The sequence below is a fragment of the Scophthalmus maximus genome, chromosome 4, assembly GCF_022379125.1.
Source record: "Scophthalmus maximus strain ysfricsl-2021 chromosome 4, ASM2237912v1, whole genome shotgun sequence".
Classification (NCBI taxonomy): domain Eukaryota; kingdom Metazoa; phylum Chordata; class Actinopteri; order Pleuronectiformes; family Scophthalmidae; genus Scophthalmus; species Scophthalmus maximus.
In genome coordinates, this window is record NC_061518.1 from 1,180,001 (window position 1) to 1,197,500 (window position 17,500).

Sequence of the window (17,500 nt, forward strand, 5' to 3'; positions counted from 1 at the left end):
GGTCAGGACACGTTAGACTGGAGACCCGTAGTCATCACGGCTACCTCAGGTATCCTACGTCTGTTTGGTGCACGTCTTCAGATGTTAACGCTACACGTCCGCAATACGAACATGAACAGTAGGGGGCAGTGTCGGGGAACAGACTTGCTATGATCACAGTGTGGTTGCCTCACAAATCATCTATGATGATGTCAGAAGTAACCATAGTCTCACCTCCTCCATCTTGGCCTTGATTATTATTTACAGAATGTAAAGTCCAGAAGTTCTGTGGCACCCTCTAGTGGAATACTGCAGCAACGGTTTAAAAATGAACGGTTTACAGAAACACACCATGATGACTTCATTGCCGTTTCAACTCGTATTTCTTGTTTCCAGGTGATGTGAAGGAGTTCGGCTCGACCCTGGAGGTGCGAGCACTAAAGGACCGGACTCAGTCTCTGTCCAGTGTGGACATCCGGATCTCCCCCTGTGACCCAGACCTCAGAACCCCCGGGGCCCCTCCCGCTTCGCCCCATCCGCACCCGACGGACGCCGGCACGGAGAAACCGGCTGAGAAGAGCCGGCTGGAGGCGGCGGCGTCCTTCCCTCTGGAGGCGTCCAAGGTCACAGAATATCTCGTCTCCGCGAGCCTCAGTGGCTCCGCCTCCTCCGACAGGAAGTCGCTCAGCAACATCGTCTGCAGCTCCGCCCCTCAGGACCAGGAGGACGCCGTCAGCTTGACCCAGCAGACGACGGGCAGGGGAGAAGAAACCAAACAGGAAGAGGAGGAGCCAAGGTCGTCCGACATCTCGCCCCCCTGCTCCCCGCCGGACGGTAACCACGGTAATATGGAGGGGGAGGAGCCATCTGAGCAGCTGCTGGTCGGGGAGGACAGGATGTACCCGACGCTACGCTCCAAAAGTCTCAACGCCAACCCGAGGAAGACGAGGACCAAGAGGAAGGAGGACGAGGAGACGCCTCGCTCAGCCAGCAGCGTCAGAGACCTGGTGTCGGCCTTCAGTGGGGGGGCGGGGGGCCATGGTCCAGAACCTGGCCCCGGTCCAGGTCCAGGTCCAGAACCTGGTCCCGGTCCAGATCTTTGACTGCGGATCCTGATGGACTGAAGCTCTTTGCTTATAATGTTTCATGTTAAAATGTTTGTTTGTCTTTAATTTATTATTCAAATTTTACCTCAGTTTTGTTTTTCAATGTAATTTAATATCAGACATTTCCTGTTTGGTACTAATCGTCTGATCACTGGTATTGATTTTATATTATATTTATATTATTGTTATTATTATTAACAATGCTGAAGATCAAAGGGAAAATTTGTTTTAATAAAAGTTTCAGTCACCATAAAATATGTTAATATTATATCTTGAATCAATAACTCAACAAAGATGATCACAGATCAAAGTTTCATTTGTCTGAATGTTCGAGGTACGATCAGTTTTTTAATGATTGATTAATTTTTTTCTTCACATTTTCATCAGATGCCTAATATTATAGATGACGATCTATAATGTTTTCCTCAAAGTAAAAACTGTGATCAGAACAAAGTGAACGATGAGTTTGAATAAAGGGAAACGAATCGACTCCTGAACAGAATCATCCTTAAAATAAAAGATGAAAATCACTCGTTCTTTCTTTCTTTTCTTCTTGAGCCTGATTCTTCACGACATCTTTTCGTTGCACTTTTCTTCCCGTCTTTATTTCGTGACTTTTTCCACGACTTTTCATCACTTATTTTTTTCACGACTTCTTTGGTTCTTTTTTTCAAACTTTTTTTCGCGACTTTTTTTCACGACTTTTCTTCACGACTTTTCTTCAACTCTTTTTTTCATGACTTTTATTCAACTCTTTATTTCATGACTTTTATTCAACACTTTTCTTTAAGACTTTTCAACTAACTTTTTTTTTCATGTGTTTTTATGCAATTTTTCTTCAATTCAATTTTATTTGTGAAGCGCCAAATCACAACATACATCCAAGGCACTTCACACAGTAAGGTCAATATTACAATATAACAGAGAAAACCCAACAAATCCCACAATAAGCAAGCACTTGGCGACTGCGGAGAGAAAAAAACTCTCCAAACTTTTCTTCACATCTTTGTGAATTTTCTGAAAGTCCGTTCGTCGCATCTCGTGTTCGCGACGTTCCTTCCTCTGTCCTCAGACGTGGCTGGTGGAGAAGATCTCCAGGCGGACACGAGACGCCGTATCCCGGGGCAGCGGAGGGAACAGGAATCGACAGGTGAAGACCTGGCGGCAGGCCTTGCGGAAGTTCTCGGACAGGAAGGCGTAGAGGACGGGGTTGACGCAGGAGTTCCCGTAGGACAGGCAATGGGAGACGATGCGGAAGGCGAAGGAGGCGTCGGTCAGGGGGAAGCTCCCGAACTCCACCCACATGGCGATGATGTGGTGGGGCATCCAGCAGATGGTGAAGGCGGCGACGACCAGCAGGACCGTCTGAGCCGTCTGCGGGGAGCCGAGAGGAAACGTCAGTCTGAGTGAGCGTGGTGCGTTCAAGGACCAGAGGGTCCACAGACACAGAAAGGGTGAGATAGATAAAGGTATAGTGTATAATACATATCTGTAAACATTCACCACAAATTTATACACATGATAAATGGAAAACAAATACTCCACATCCACATAAAGTTCACAGATATTTCTATTAAATCTATGATTTCTAAATCATACTCGCCATAGATACTCAAAAATCATTTCCACCAAACATTCAACAAACCCTTCACAAATCCTTGCTTTGGCCGTTGCCGATACTAGTGAATAATATTTTTCCGATATATTGCCCGACTTTACATGTGAACTTCTAGTGACTGGAATTGTTTTCATGGAAGATGAAACCAAACTCCTGAACAGAAGTGTTCCTTTACAGTAATGTGGTTGTTGACATGAGGACTGAGGCCGTCAGTGGCTGAGAGCGCCCTCTGCTGGAGCCAACAGTGTTTTTTCTGCTGTTTGTCAGTGAAATAAATGTTGGACACTGACATTGATTATTATTCTGATGTGTCTGTGAACGTCTCATTTGGAGCAGTTTAACAATCAACAGATTAATCACGGATTAAAACATAAATAAATCATTATCATCATCATCATCATCATCACCATCTTCATCAATTCATTTTTTCATGTAACTCACGCTGACGAGTGAGACTTGTCAAAACTAGTTTCCTGTTTGTTTGTTTGAGTGTGTGAGATTTGTTGAAGCTTGACTGGAGCAGGAAGAAGAGGAGGAGGATGATGATGATGATGATGATGAGGAAGGGCAGGAGGATGATGATGATGATGAGGAAGGGGAGGAGGAGGATGATGATGATGATGATGAGGAAGGGGAGGAGGATGATGATGATGATGATGAGGAAGGGGAGGAGGAGGATGATGATGATGATGATGATGATGAGGAAGGGGAGGAGGACGATGATGATGATGATGAGGAAGGGAAGGAGGAGGATGATGATGATGATGATGATGAGGAAGGGGAGGAGGACGATGATGATGATGATGAGGAAGGGGAGGAGGAGGATGATGATGATGAGGAAGGGGAGGAGGAGGATGATGATGATGATGATGAGGAAGGGGAGGAGGACGATGATGATGATGATGAGGAAGGGAAGGAGGAGGATGATGATGATGATGATGATGAGGAAGGGGAGGAGGACGATGATGATGATGATGAGGAAGGGGAGGAGGAGGATGATGATGATGAGGAAGGGGAGGAGGAGGATGATGATGATGATGATGAGGAAGGGGAGGAGGACTGTACTGTACCTTTCGTTTAGCGCACTCAGACTTCTTAGACATGTTCTTCATCTTCTTATGAAGATGATACAGAACCTGTAAAATAAAGTCACAGCTACTCAGGTACAGTTAGAGACAGCTGTCTGTCGCTATAGAGACAGAAATGAAATACCTGCATGTGAACCAGAATGAGTTTATGAGAAGTGAAAATATTTTGATGACACTAGTTTGAACAGATGCTGATCTTTAGAACATATGGACGTATGACAGAACATATGATCATATGACAGAACATATGATCATATGACAGAACATATGATCGTATGACAGAACATATGATCGTATGACAGAACATATGAACGTATGACAGAACATATGAACGACAGACCATAGCTGTTCTCAAGATCTCATCTGACCCTTCATGACCTTCTCATGGCCTCTCCTGTTCCACAGCTTCTGACTTTTCCTCTGACAGTTACATATCTGTCCAGTTCGTTACATCTTGATATGTAACGTTAGTGTCATCTGACTTTTCTGATTCACACACTCCTCGCGCAGGTGTTTTATTTTGAAACCTCTCCGACGGGTTTTACGCACAGACTTTATGGTCCTGGACTTTGCGCGCGCCCTTTGGTCCGTGTGCGCCGCTATTAGCGCGTGTTTTACAGCAGCCGGGAGTCAAACATTATCTATTAATGTGTCGGGTGTAATATGAACACTTGTGGTTGACCTCACCCTGGCGTAGCAGCAGCTGATGAGCAGCAGCGGCAGCAGGTATCCGACCAGCACGATGGTCACCCTGTAGCCGGCCCTGGAGGCGCCGGTCCACATCTCCCAGCAGAAGGTGCTGTTGGGGGCGGCGGGGTGGCGGGTGAGGACCTGGTGCTGCGCCACCGGCACCGAGCACAGCAGGGACGCCGTCCAGATGACGCACACCGCGGCCAGCGCGTTCCTGCGGCTCCGGACGCACGCGGACCTCTTGGAGTGCACCACGGCGACGTAGCGGTCCGCGGACATGGCGACCAGCGTGAAGATGCTGACCAACATGCAGACGCTGGAGAAGTAGTGTCCGACCTTGCACACGAAGCCTCCGAACACCCACTGCGGCAGCGAGTAGATGGTGGCCTGGAAGGGGACGCAGAGGAGGAGGAAGCTGAGGTCCGCCACGCTCAGGTTCAGGATGAAGATGTTGGTGGGGCTGCCGGAGCGCATCCCCACTGCCCCTCCTCCTCCTCCTCCTCCGCACCTCATCCTCCCGATCACCACCATCACCAGGGAGTTGCCCACCAGCCCCACCACGAAGATCAGCCCGAACACCACCGGCACGACCACCGCCTCGGACCCGGAGCCGCCGCCGCCCCCCGCCGCCTCGGACCGGTTGGCCGGCGGCAGGTCAGCGGGGCCGGAGGACTCGTTCCCCGGCGGCAGCAGCAGCAGCATGTTGGAGCTCCAGCGCCTCCGAGCTGCGGCGTCAGAGAGGAAGCCCACGGAGGACCGAGTGAAAGAGCAGGACCAGGTCCATGATCTGGATCGAGCGCGTCCGGCAGCAGGGCGCACACTCCTGGACACACGACAGGTTACCGGAAGAGTCCTGTTGTCAGGGGCTGTCAAAGTAAAAGCACACGATTAATGATTAATGTGACACCATGACGATCCAAACAATAAAATGACATCATCTCTCTTCTGATAGACACTCATGTTGCTTTAGGCACTACAGATACTTCAGGTAGTACAGATACTTCAGGTAATACAGATACTACAGATACTTCAGGTACTACAGATACTTCAGGTACTACAGATACTTCAGATACTACAGATACTTCAGGTACTACAGATACTTCAGGTACTACAGATACTTCAGGTACTACAGATACTTCAGATACTACAGATACTTCAGGTACTACAGATACTTCAGGTACTACAGATACTTCAGGCACTACACATACTTCAGGTAGTACAGATACTACAGATACTTCAGGTACTACAGATACTTCAGGTACTACAGATACTTCAGGTACTACACATACTTCAGGTAGTACAGATACTACAGATACTTCAGGTACTACAGATACTTCAGGTAGTACAGATACTTCAGGTACTACAGATACTTCAGATACTTCAGGTACTACAGATACTTCAGGTAGTACAGATACTACAGATACTTCAGGTACTACAGATACTTCAGGTAGTACAGATACTACAGATACTTCAGGTACTACAGATACTTCAGGTACTACAGATACTTCAGGTAGTACAGATACTACAGATACTTCAGGTACTACAGATACTTCAGGTACTACAGATACTACAGATACTTCAGGTACTACAGATACTTCAGATACTACAGATACTTCAGGTAGTACAGATACTTCAGGTAATACAGATACTTCAGGTACTACAGATACTTCAGGTACTACAGATACTACAGATACTTCAGGTACTACAGATACTTCAGATACTACAGATACTTCAGGTAGTACAGATACTTCAGGTACTACAGATACTACAGATACTTCAGGTACTACAGATACTTCAGGTACTACAGATACTTCAGGTACTACAGATACTACAGATACTTCAGGTACTACAGATACTTCAGATACTACAGATACTTCAGGTAGTACAGATACTTCAGGTACTACAGATACTTCAGGTGCTACAGATACTTCAGGTAGTACAGATACTTCAGGTACTACAGATACTTCAGGTAATACAGATACTTCAGGTACTACAGATACTTCAGGTACTACAGATACTACAGATACTTCAGGTACTACAGATACTTCAGATACTACAGATACTTCAGGTAGTACAGATACTTCAGGTACTACAGATACTACAGATACTTCAGGTGCTACAGATACTTCAGGTACTACAGATACTTCAGGTAGTACAGATACTTCAGGTGCTACAGATACTTCAGGTACTACAGATACTTCAGGTGCTACTGATACTTCAGGTACTACAGATACTTCAGGTGCTACAGATACTTCAGGTGCTACAGATACTTCAGGTGCTACAGATACTTCAGGTAGTACAGATACTTCAGGTGCTACAGATACTTCAGGTAGTACAGATACTTCAGGTACTACAGATACTTCAGGTGCTACAGATACTTCAGGTAGTACAGATACTTCAGGTTCTACAGATACTTCAGGTAGTACAGATACTTCAGGTTCTACAGACACTTCAGGTAGTACAGATACTTCAGGTAGTACAGATACTTCAGGTTCTACAGATACTTCAGGTAGTACAGATACTTCAGGTACTACAGATACTTCAGGTAGTACAGATACTTCAGGTAGTACAGATACTTCAGATACTACAGATACTTCAGGTTCTACAGATACTTCAGGTACTACAGATACTTCAGGTAGTACAGATACTTCAGGTAGTACAGATACTTCAGATACTACAGACACTTCAGGTTCTACAGATACTTCAGGTACTACAGATACTTCAGGTAGTACAGATACTTCAGGTAGTACAGATACTTCAGTTACTGAACTCATTATTGTTATTTTAGTTACTACAACGTTGTATTTCCTTGAATTATTTCAGTTCCCACATTTCCTTTGGACACCACAGTTACTATAGTTACTACTACGTTAATTTCCTGTCTGATGATTTATCATAGATTTAATTATAACGTGGGCGTGTGTTTGTACCATAAGATAAGATTACTTGCAGAGAGAGACAAGGTCTCGTCCTTTAGGTCTCTGTTTTTTTTATGAAAACGTCTCTGTCTTCTTTATTGAAATAACTTTCTTCTCTATGAAACGTTTCTGTCCTTTCAGAAAACGTCTCTGGCTTGTCAGAAGACATCGTGTCTGGAAACGTCTTCGGCTCCGGGAGGTAAATTTCTCATCAATCAAATTCTTATAACAGAATGTGAATAAAGTTTGCCTCTGGACGAGAACAGCTGTGCTCGCTGGGCTCCCGGTGAAGTCGGCAACGCGTTATCACAAGTTTCAGCCAATCACAGAGCGGCAGACCGGGGCGTGTGACCCCATGGGAACCAACATGTCGCCTCAGCGCTGATAACCAGCTGACGGCTGAGCTGGACAATCCGCCGGACGCTCTGATTGGCTGAGGCCAGGCGGCGTTCGGACATAAAAGAGCGGCCTGCACGTCCAACACATCATCGTCCCCTCCTTCATCGCCATGGCCTTCCTCTGGATCGTGTCCTGCCTCGCCTTCGTCAGCGCCGCCTACGGTGACGCTCTGAACTTTGCTATTTTCACTTCAACTTGAAATTGTTTTCCCTGAATGAAACTGTGGGAATGATTGATTATTGCTTGTCATTGTGAGAGAACGTCTGTCTCCTGTCGTCCTCTCAGGCTGCGGAACCCCCGCCGTCCCCCCGCAGGTGACGGGCTACGCCCGCATCGTGAACGGTGAGGAGGCGGTGCCTCACTCCTGGCCCTGGCAGGTGTCTCTGCAGGTACGTCAGCGGACCTCAACAAACACTACGAATACCTCGTCCTCGTCCTCGTTCTCGTCCTTCAACTTTGTCCGGTTTGCTTTTCTCAGCAATCCAACGGCTTCCACTTCTGTGGAGGATCTCTGATCAACGAGAACTGGGTTGTGACCGCTGCTCACTGCAACGTCAAGTAAGTCGGCGCGACAAACACAGAAACACAGTTTCAACTTGTGATGCATCTAATGTTGAAATATTTTATGAGCGTTCAGTTCAGTTCAGTCTAGAAGGATCAGGACACGAGATTCAACCAGAGGAAGAAAAGCATGAAACAGCGAGAAGTTTAAAAAAACAACCAGGTTTTAATAAACAGTTTCAGTATGAATTAAACATTTTTGATCGGACAATGTCTGATGTGTTTGTGTGAACTGATCCTTTAAAGCCCTGTTTCCTGTTTCCTGTTTCCTGTCAGGACCTACCACCGTGTGGTCGCTGGAGAGCACGACAAGGGCTACGGCTCCAATGAGGACGTTCAGGTGCTGAAGCCCGCCAAGGTGAGAACCACCCATCAGCCAATCAGCTTTCAGAACACACCGTCCTCCCTCCCCTAACCCCCCGCCCCCCCACCCCCCATCGCAGGTGTTCACCCACCCGAGGTGGAACCCTCGCACCATCAACAACGACATCAGCCTCATCAAGCTGGCCAGCCCCGCCCGCCTGGGCACCAACGTGTCCCCCGTCTGCATCGCTGACTCCGCTGACACCTTCGCCCCTGGCATGACCTGCGTCACCTCCGGCTGGGGTCTGACCCGCTACAACGGTGAGATGGACGAACCCGCCTCAGAACCCGTGAAACTGCAACACTCCGCCCGTCAGACTGAGACCACGAACGCTGGGCGGCTGTGGCTCAGGAGGTAAAGCGGGTCGTCCGCTAACTAACTGCGTCTGTGTCCCGTCTGTGTCCCGCAGCTCCCAGCACTCCCAACAAGCTGCAGCAGGCCTCCCTGCCCCTGCTGTCCAACACTGATTGTAAGAAACACTGGGGCAGCAACATCTCCGACGTCATGATCTGTGCCGGAGCAAGTGGAGTCACTTCCTGCATGGTGAGGCCCCGCCCACCCAGCTGTCTCACTCAGATTCATTAGTCGTGAGGTTATTTCTTCCCCTTGCTGATTGTCTGTTGCGTCGCAGGGAGACTCTGGCGGTCCTCTGGTGTGCGAGAAGGACAACGCCTGGACTCTGGTCGGCATCGTGTCCTGGGGAAGCAGCCGTTGCTCCACCTCCACTCCTGCCGTCTACGCCCGCGTCAGCGAGCTCCGTGGTTGGGTCGACCAAATCCTCGCCTCTAACTAAGCGCTCAGAAGCTGAGCCGCCGCCGCCGCCACCTGGACAACAGAGGAACCCCGTGACAGTGACAGTGTGGTTATGTGCGATGATAATAAAAAAAGTCAACATCACTCACCGTGTTTGTCGTCCCTATTCAACAGGAACTCGACTTGTTTGAAAAACTAACAATCTAACTGCACAGATACACAGAATCCTCAGAAGCAACAGGATCAGCTGATTTATATCTAGACTGCTTCTCCCCTGTAGATCTGTCTGAGCTGACTTCACCGACCACTTCTTCAAACCATCCACCTGTCTGTTAGGTCCTATTCCATCAAGGCTGTTGAATGTATTACCTTCAATCAACAGTTCCATATTAGATCAGATCAATTCATTTCTATTAACAGGCTACGTACCAAAGGCCTTTAAGGTGGCAATAGTTCAACCTCTGCTCAAAAAGCCGACGCTAGACCCAGATATCTTAGGTAACTATAGACCCATATCAAACCTCCCCTTTATCTCTAAAATCCTAGAAAAAACTGTTGCTAACCAGTTATGTGACTATATTCACACAGGAATAGTCTGCTAGAAGACTTTCAGTCAGGGTTCAGAAAACATCATGGTACAGAAACAGCACTGCTGAAGGTCTCCAGCGACCTTCCCATGGCCTCGGACAGTGGACATGTTCCTATTCTCGTCCTATTAGATCTTAGTGCTGCATTTGACACCACCACAAATCTTCCATTCATACAAAAGTCATTCATGGAGTTCCACAAGGTTCAGTGCTGGGACCAATACTTTATATATGCTTCCCTTATTGTCATAAAACCCCACATACATTTCCATTGTTATGCAGATGACACCCAGGTGTATTTATCTATTGAAAGCCAAATGAAACAGTTTAGGTAGAAAAACTTCAGGATTGTCTTGAAGACATAAAGGACCGGATGACCTAATTTTTTACTTCTAAAATCTAAAAACTGAGGTCATTGTTGAACACTCGATGTGATGTTTAAAAGACAGGTATTTGTGAGCTGTGACTCATTCAATCACCTTATCATTCAAAGTAAAAATCTGATAGACACCATCATCTGTCTTTCTTGAAAATCACATAATTTTAGATTTGTCAGCATTGAGTACAAGTTTCAATTTACAGAGATTCATCTGGACAAGATTAAAAGCAGATTGCAGGTTATCTATTGCACTTGCAATGATGATGCAGGACATTACATAAGAGTGTCATCTGCATACAAAATATTAAACTTTATATTACTTACATTACAACTCAAATTATTTTTATAAATCGAATATAAAATAAAACCCAATATGGACCCCTGTGGGACACCATTTTGAATATTCATAAAGCCAGGAAAAAGACCTCACTTTGTTTTCAAACCACTTTTGCAGACTCTCACTGTACTAATCAATTTCTGTAACAACAGAGTGGTCACCTGTGTCAAGAGCCGTTGGATAGGTCTAAGAATAGAGCAGCACAGTGTTCCTTAGACTCCGCCACTGTTCTGATATCATATTTACTGACTGTTGGGTTCCTCTGTAAATATTGTGAGGTCTCATCCTCACTTTGTAAAGTTCCTTGAGGATAAAGTATGTTGTGATTTTGTGCTATACAAATAAAATGGAATTGAATTGAAAGACCTTCATAGAAGAAGTGATAGTACTGTTTTTTTCTAAAACCGGATTGTAATTCGTTTGAAATGCCATGTTTTAATAAAAACCTATTCTAATTGATTCCTGATAAGCTATTCCAACACCTTAGCTACAACTGAAAGTGAAGATATGGGCCTATAATTATTACTCTTTGCCTCCAGGACCAGCTGATTTCTTGGTGTTTATCTTTTTAGGAGCATCATATACATCTTTTATTGCAACAGGACTGAGATCACAATCAAAAGGGTTGTTTTCCCGGAACACAGAAACATTTTGAGTCAGTTCCTGTTTTGTTTTACGCTCAAACAGGGGAACCAAAAGATATAAAATGCGGGTTCAAGGTATTTAGCATAGTTATTTTTTCTGTGAACATTTTGTTTTCCAAGTTTAATGAACTAGGAAGCAAATTATTGTTGTTGTCTGAGGACATAGACTGAATAATCTTCCAAAATGTGTTTGGTTTTTTTTTTAAACTGTGAGACATTTCTTTAACGCAGAAATCTAACTTAGCTTCAATGTTTCTCAGATTCCTCAAATGTATCATGTCTGAGTTACTGTATCTGTGTTCTGGGAAACACACACATGTTCCAACCCTGACCTTCAACACACACACACACACACACACACACACACATCAGTGTTCAACCATCGTCAACATTTTTACTTTGAACAGAAAAAAAAACTTGATGTAGTGTTTGAGAAATTATTTGTTTTGTTTCCACTGAATATTATATTGTGTCGTTATTTTTCTGCCAGATTTCTGGAATAAAGTTTAAATAGTTAATAATTTGTTTCCTTTGACAGTAAAGTGGATTTCTTTGTGTTTTCATGAAATAAAGTAAAAAATGATAATAAGCAGATAATAAGCAGGTGAGTCGGTCGTTACATGGAACAAACTTTTTACTGGAACTAAAACTTTTCCTCGGTTCTGTTTAAACTGAAGTTAATCTGTTTTTTCCTCCATAGGTGAAAAACTTTCCGTCAGCTCCATCTGTCCAAACTCCCACCAGTCCTCTGATACGACGGCTCCTCCCACTCCTGTCCCGTCCAATCACAACGCCCCCTGGCCGTATAAAAGCTCCTGGCTCTCACAGACCCATCATGATCAAATCATGGCCTTCCTTTGGATCCTCTCCTGCCTCGCCTTCGTCGGCGCCGCCTACGGTGAGTTGTGGTTCAGTCTTTCTCTCAGCAGTGAACTGTTACAACGCTGTAGCTTCAGGTGCAGTCAACGGTTTTCATACTTAAAGATATATTTTTTCTTTAATTCTTTAATTAAGAGCCAACAACATGTGAAATAAGAGAGTGAAGATAATGAAGCGGAGACTTTATTCAGGTTGTAGTTTACAACTTCACCGCTAGGTGTCTAAATTCTACAGGCTGGTCCTTTAACATGTTTCATTCTACAAGAAGAGTCAGAGAAACGACACCAAGATAAATATATGAAACTAATACTTTACAGCCGAGATACAAAAGAATTAAAGAAGAGAGACAGTCGGTTGAAGAAACTGTATTCGAGAAAACAAAGATTTTATTTTATCTACGTAGATAATAAGTAAAATTTGAAATACGTAGCGTTGTCATGCGTTGACAGTCGCAGACAGTGACCACAAGTCAGTGAATATTCTCACTGACGTGTGAAAGAGAAAACGTCTGTCATTACTTTAAAACTGATTTATTTGATATTCAACCCATGATGATGTCACGGTGATGTCACCAGGTTGCGGCTCTCCCGCCATCCCTCCCGTCATCACCGGGTACTCTCGTATCGTGAACGGTGAGGAGGCGCTGCCCCACTCCTGGCCCTGGCAGGTGTCCCTCCAGGTAATGACACACACACACACACACACACACACACACACACACAAAAACAGGTGGTGTGTAACTCAACGTGTGTGTTGTTTCAGGACTACACCGGCTTCCACTTCTGCGGCGGCTCTCTGGTCAACGAGAACTGGGTCGTGACTGCTGCTCACTGCAACGTCAGGTAAGTCATTTTAGAAGAAGTTCCGTTAAACGAAAACACCTCGCCTGGATGTTGTCATGGCAACAAGTCTTAAAGCAACACTGCCGAGGTTGAGGTTTTTCCTCATGAGTGTGCAGATGAGTGGAGAAAATGCGGTGCAGTTGATTTTCCTTAATATTCAGTTTAATAATTAAATACATCATAAATTAAATAAATCCAACCAATGTTTGAGGTTCTCTGACATGAAACTCTGATTATAATTATTAAACTTGTCATATAACGGTTTTGACTTACAGACATTTTAAACTGGACTAAGCATTTTAGCAGCGGTTCATGTTACACTTTCATTGTCATGTGTACAGAGATCCCATATGATATTATAGGTATGAAATACAAAGATTTCTTATTATATTATATGAAAGATCCATAAAATGTAAAGATTTATGATTATTCAAACATAATTTAACTCTCGCCCATACTGACGTGTTCATCCCGGACAAAGTTATCCATAATAATAATATTAATAATATGATGTGAAATAACCCTTGGGGGTTTACAAATGACACACGCTCCTTGTCTGCGCAGGACGTCCCACCGCGTGATCCTCGGAGAACACGACCGCTCTTCCAATGCTGAGGACATCCAGGTCATGAAGGTTGCCAAGGTGAGTGACAAACACCGCCATCTTTTCATCTCGTCGGCGGGGGGGGGGGGTCTTCCTCTATGATGGCTGGTCTTGACTGTCTCGTTTCCTGTCAGGTGTTCAAGCACCCCCGCTACAACGGCTACACCATCAACAATGACATCCTGCTGATCAAGCTGGCCACCCCCGCCCAGATGAACATGCGCGTGTCCCCCGTGTGCGTGGCCGAGACCGGAGACAACTTCGCCGGAGGCATGAAGTGTGTGACCAGCGGCTGGGGCCTGACCCGCCACAACGGTGAGGCCGACCGCGTCCAACCAACCAAGTCGCAGACGCTCTCCGAGCCACAGTCACTGGACGTAGTGTGAACAATGACTCACTGCAACTCATACTGTGTCGTCATGTATCCGTGATGTTTGAAGTGTGACGTGTTTGTGCTTGGCAGCTCCCGACACCCCCGCCCTGCTGCAGCAGGCCGCCCTCCCCCTGCTCACCAATGACAACTGTCGTCGTTTCTGGGGCAACAAGATCAGCAATCTGATGATCTGCGCCGGAGCCTCCGGAGCCTCCTCCTGCATGGTGGGCACCGCCGCCGCCGTGGCAGAACACTGACGCTTGATGCTGTTGTGGTTCACATTGTGTTTGTTGACCGATGTGTTGTGTGTGTTCTTCAGGGCGACTCTGGCGGCCCCCTGGTCTGTCAGAAGGCCGGTGCCTGGACTTTGGTGGGTATCGTGTCCTGGGGAAGTGGAACCTGCACTCCCACCATGCCCGGCGTGTACGCCCGCGTGACCGAGCTCCGTGCCTGGATGGACCAGACCATCGCTGCCAACTAAGCGCGTCTGAACGGACAGCAGTCGGTTTCAACCTGATCATCAATAAATGACAGAAACAAAAAGCTGTGCCTGTGTCCTGTGTTGTTCATACTGAGTGGAGTGATATTGAGCTCATGTTGAGTTCTCAGCACAGAGCTAGTCAGGATGTGTTAGCTTAGCTTAGCATAGACAGAAACCAGCTACAATGGCTCTGTCAAGGGTTCAAATATACAAAGAACTAGGGACACGTTTGTGTTTGTACGTTGTCCTCATTGTCGGCATGACAAGTTGGACTGACTGACACACAACATGTGACACCTGGAAACAGATTTTCCCAAACAAGTCAATTTATTACACACAGAGCATATATATATATACTGCAACACGTCACGGACAGTGCATCAACATGTTTCCCCCCTCAGCAGCAGGTTGCTTCTCGCGGTCAGCGTGACGTCGTCAGGTGCGTCTTGGTGGGCAGGCGTGGCCGACTCTGCGACAGTAGCAGATGGCGTTGAAGAAGCGGCAGTAACACGTGTCGCAGGGGTCGCAGCAGGGCATCGGGTAACCCAGACACGACTGCTGGTGCGGGATGCAACGGCGGGGTGAACGCATGGCCCGACCCTGAAGCTGCAAGGCCGCTGACGAGTCCTGCTAAAACATGGATTCACCGCAGTCACCGCACCTGACTCTAACTTTAACAAAGTGCTGGAGTGAACCGTGTCTGTAAATCAGTCACACCCACCTCGTCGTAGGACCCCGCGTCAATCAGGAAGGGATCCTCCACGAAGTCGTCAGGCAGGAGTGCAGGGTTACGAACGTGGTCGGGGGCGTGGCCTCTCTCTGCAGGACAGAGAACAGAAAACCTGAACTGTGGTGTTACCTGTCATCCACCTCGACCCTAAACCACAGGGAAGTCGCTGTACATGTAATAATCCGCCTGTACGCAGACGATTGTCTTCTGTTCAACTCAGAACAACAGAGTGATGTCAGAGCATCCTGAGGGGACGGGAGAGGGATGTGAAGAGAGTTCATTTAGTTACAGCTCATTTATCCATCAACACATCATCTATACCGCTTGACCCTTTAAGGGTCGCAGGGGGCTGGAGCAATTCCCAGTTGACACTGGGCGAAAGGCGTGGTTCACACTTGATGGAAACACACCACCATTCACTTTCACATTCACCCCTCTGGTCACTCCAATCAACCAAACCCCAATCTGCATGTCTTTAGACTGTGGGAGGAAGCCGGAGAACCCAAAGAGAACCCAAACATATACAAGGAGAACAGGATGCGAACCAAGGACCTTTTCACAGCTTATTTAGTTACAGTTTATTAAATTTACACTTCATTTATGCAGTTCAACCTCCATCTTTACCTGATCTGACCAACATATGGTTGTGAGCCTGGTCTCTGGATGTGGGTCTGGATGTGAACCTAGTCTCTGGATTTGGATCTGGATGTGGACCTAGTCTCTGGATTTGGATCTGGATGTGAAACTGTACTCTTGATGTTAACCTAGGCTATGGATGTGGACCTGGATGTGAACCTAGTCTCTGGATGTGGACCTGGTCTCTGGATGTGGATCTGGTCTCTGGATGTGGATCTGGATGTGAATCTAGTCTCTGGTTGTGAACCTGGACTCTGGATTTACTGACCGATATCAGACAGGTAGGAGGTCTCGGTGAGTCGGCCGGCAGCCGGGCCGGCGTCCAGCTGGATGTTCCCATGAACCAGGGGCGAGGAGAGACGCAGCAGGCTGAAGGAACAGCAGAGCAGCACGGAGCCGAACATCCCACTGCTGTTGGAGAGAGAGAAGAAGAATCTGCAACCGCAACTCCCACAATCCTCAGCTTCTCCACTCAGAGCCTCTGGAAGGAGGAGAACGGAGTTTGGCTAAGTTTTAAAAGGTTTTCGTGAAGCGGTTGCTGCATTGATCTGATCATCATTGATCTGATCATCATGTTTGATCAGATCAATGATCGTTACACAGAAGACACAAACACAGGTGGATCAATAATCAGATAGTAACTGAGTACACATACCTTCTACTTTAAACTTCTACTACACCTCAGATGGAAAAATTCTAATTTTACTGCACTTCACATTTTAATACACAAAAATACAGACACACATATACATATACATGACTATACTTGGATCACTGTTAAGACCCAGAGGTCAATAGGAGCAAAAGAAGAGGTGAAACATAAAATACAATACTTAATAAACAGCTGCACAGATTCACATCAACTCAACATTTTACTTCCCCAAAGATGATTTGAACATCAGAGTAAAAATGATTCAGGTATTCTCACATGATTCAAAAGTCTGTGATCAAATCGTGTGAACGACACTGAATATGTGGAGACTGTCGTACATCAGCAACAACGACAACAACAACTCAGCTTTAATACACACGTACAATGTGGTTTCATCATAGTTTTCTCAGTTTTCCCTGTAGTTTAATTTCAACTGGAATAAATCTGTACTTTACGTTCGCACACACACAGATCAGATAATAACAGTCAAAATCATTGTTTTCACATCATGTATTTTAACAACACTACCAGAACAGAAATGTGTTGTTAAGTACAATAACAATGCTATATACATTTTTTAAAAGTGTAATCAGAGAGAGAGAGACTCACCTGTCGCCGGGACGCTGCTGTCTCCCTCTCCGAGGGGACGACAGGCCATTTAAAGACCCTCTGAGAGGAAGGAGGTCACGTGACCAGCCGGGAGGGCAGAGGGGGTGGGGCGAGGACGGTGGGAAAAAAAAAACATGAGCTTCAAAGTACGACGGAAAAAAACAAAACCAAAAATCTTTAACAGGACAAAACTGCGAGATAAGTGAGACGTAGTAAAGACCAATCTATCTGTCTATCTATCTACCCATCTATCTATCTCTCTCTCTCTCTA

The 17,500-nt window shown here is 45.9% G+C and overlaps 5 protein-coding genes across 6 annotated transcripts in view; 3 read left to right on the forward strand and 2 right to left on the reverse strand.

Moving 5' to 3' along the window:
• LOC118301974 (transient receptor potential cation channel subfamily M member 1-like) overlaps positions 1 to 1,578 on the forward strand; it is a 17,997-nt gene extending 16,419 nt beyond the window's left edge. The window contains exons 27-28 of the mRNA XM_047331642.1: positions 1 to 49; positions 376 to 1,578. The exon at positions 1 to 49 is cut by the window's left edge and continues 361 nt beyond it. Of these exons, the coding sequence (XP_047187598.1) occupies positions 1 to 49; positions 376 to 1,082 (756 nt within the window). The 3' untranslated portion in view covers positions 1,083 to 1,578. The remainder of the gene's footprint in view (positions 50 to 375) is intronic.
• A 2-nt stretch (positions 1,579 to 1,580) lies between these two features.
• galr1b (galanin receptor 1b) lies at positions 1,581 to 5,338 on the reverse strand. Its single transcript, XM_035627761.2, has 3 exons — positions 4,479 to 5,338; positions 3,774 to 3,839; positions 1,581 to 2,459 (listed from the first exon to the last, which is right to left on the reverse strand). Exons 1-3 carry the CDS (start codon positions 5,181 to 5,183, stop codon positions 2,154 to 2,156), a joined length of 1,077 nt encoding a protein of 358 aa, XP_035483654.2. The 5' UTR covers positions 5,184 to 5,338; the 3' UTR covers positions 1,581 to 2,153.
• Positions 5,339 to 7,801: 2,463 nt separating this feature from the next.
• On the forward strand, positions 7,802 to 9,620 carry LOC118301998 (chymotrypsin B-like). The gene is made up of 7 exons (XM_035627773.2): positions 7,802 to 7,959; positions 8,084 to 8,187; positions 8,277 to 8,356; positions 8,636 to 8,717; positions 8,803 to 8,983; positions 9,133 to 9,266; positions 9,355 to 9,620. Exons 1-7 carry the CDS (start codon positions 7,908 to 7,910, stop codon positions 9,514 to 9,516), a joined length of 795 nt encoding a protein of 264 aa, XP_035483666.2. The 5' UTR covers positions 7,802 to 7,907; the 3' UTR covers positions 9,517 to 9,620.
• Positions 9,621 to 12,217: 2,597 nt separating this feature from the next.
• On the forward strand, positions 12,218 to 14,664 carry LOC118301994 (chymotrypsin A). Its single transcript, XM_035627765.2, has 7 exons — positions 12,218 to 12,321; positions 12,878 to 12,981; positions 13,065 to 13,144; positions 13,709 to 13,787; positions 13,883 to 14,063; positions 14,212 to 14,345; positions 14,441 to 14,664. Exons 1-7 carry the CDS (start codon positions 12,270 to 12,272, stop codon positions 14,600 to 14,602), a joined length of 792 nt encoding a protein of 263 aa, XP_035483658.2. The 5' UTR covers positions 12,218 to 12,269; the 3' UTR covers positions 14,603 to 14,664.
• Positions 14,665 to 14,906: 242 nt separating this feature from the next.
• LOC118302003 (agouti related neuropeptide) lies at positions 14,907 to 17,287 on the reverse strand. 2 transcript variants are annotated; one of them, XM_035627780.2, is made up of 4 exons: positions 17,230 to 17,287; positions 16,237 to 16,449; positions 15,324 to 15,421; positions 14,907 to 15,229 (listed from the first exon to the last, which is right to left on the reverse strand). In XM_035627780.2, the coding sequence occupies exons 1-4, from the start codon at positions 17,276 to 17,278 to the stop codon at positions 15,038 to 15,040; spliced, it is 552 nt and encodes a 183-aa protein (XP_035483673.1). In that variant the 5' UTR covers positions 17,279 to 17,287; the 3' UTR covers positions 14,907 to 15,037. The 2 variants fall into 2 exon arrangements, with proteins under 2 accessions (XP_035483673.1, XP_047187552.1); XM_047331596.1 differs by having other exon boundaries at positions 14,907 to 15,232.
• Positions 17,288 to 17,500: the final 213 nt, after the last annotated feature.

Excerpts from the sequence above, each read along its gene's own strand:
- galr1b (XM_035627761.2), bottom strand. The coding sequence starts at position 5,183 with ATGCTGCTGCTGCTGCCGCCGGGGAACGAGTCCTCCGGCCCCGCTGAC. Across the intron at positions 3,840-4,478 it reads TCAGCTGCTGCTACGCCAGG|GTTCTGTATCATCTTCATAA; the intron begins GTGAGGTCAACC and ends TTTATTTTACAG. Across the intron at positions 2,460-3,773 it reads CTGAGTGCGCTAAACGAAAG|ACGGCTCAGACGGTCCTGCT; the intron begins GTACAGTACAGT and ends GGCTCCCCGCAG.
- LOC118301998 (XM_035627773.2), top strand. The coding sequence starts at position 7,908 with ATGGCCTTCCTCTGGATCGTGTCCTGCCTCGCCTTCGTCAGCGCCGCC. Across the intron at positions 7,960-8,083 it reads CTTCGTCAGCGCCGCCTACG|GCTGCGGAACCCCCGCCGTC; the intron begins GTGACGCTCTGA and ends TCGTCCTCTCAG. Across the intron at positions 8,188-8,276 it reads CCTGGCAGGTGTCTCTGCAG|CAATCCAACGGCTTCCACTT; the intron begins GTACGTCAGCGG and ends TGCTTTTCTCAG.
- LOC118301994 (XM_035627765.2), top strand. The coding sequence starts at position 12,270 with ATGGCCTTCCTTTGGATCCTCTCCTGCCTCGCCTTCGTCGGCGCCGCC. Across the intron at positions 13,145-13,708 it reads GCTGCTCACTGCAACGTCAG|GACGTCCCACCGCGTGATCC; the intron begins GTAAGTCATTTT and ends TTGTCTGCGCAG. Across the intron at positions 13,788-13,882 it reads AGGTCATGAAGGTTGCCAAG|GTGTTCAAGCACCCCCGCTA; the intron begins GTGAGTGACAAA and ends GTTTCCTGTCAG.
- LOC118302003 (XM_047331596.1), bottom strand. The coding sequence starts at position 17,278 with ATGGCCTGTCGTCCCCTCGGAGAGGGAGACAGCAGCGTCCCGGCGACA. Across the intron at positions 16,450-17,229 it reads CAGCAGCGTCCCGGCGACAG|AGGCTCTGAGTGGAGAAGCT; the intron begins GTGAGTCTCTCT and ends TCCTCCTTCCAG. Across the intron at positions 15,233-15,323 it reads ACGCGGGGTCCTACGACGAG|CAGGACTCGTCAGCGGCCTT; the intron begins GTGGGTGTGACT and ends TCCATGTTTTAG.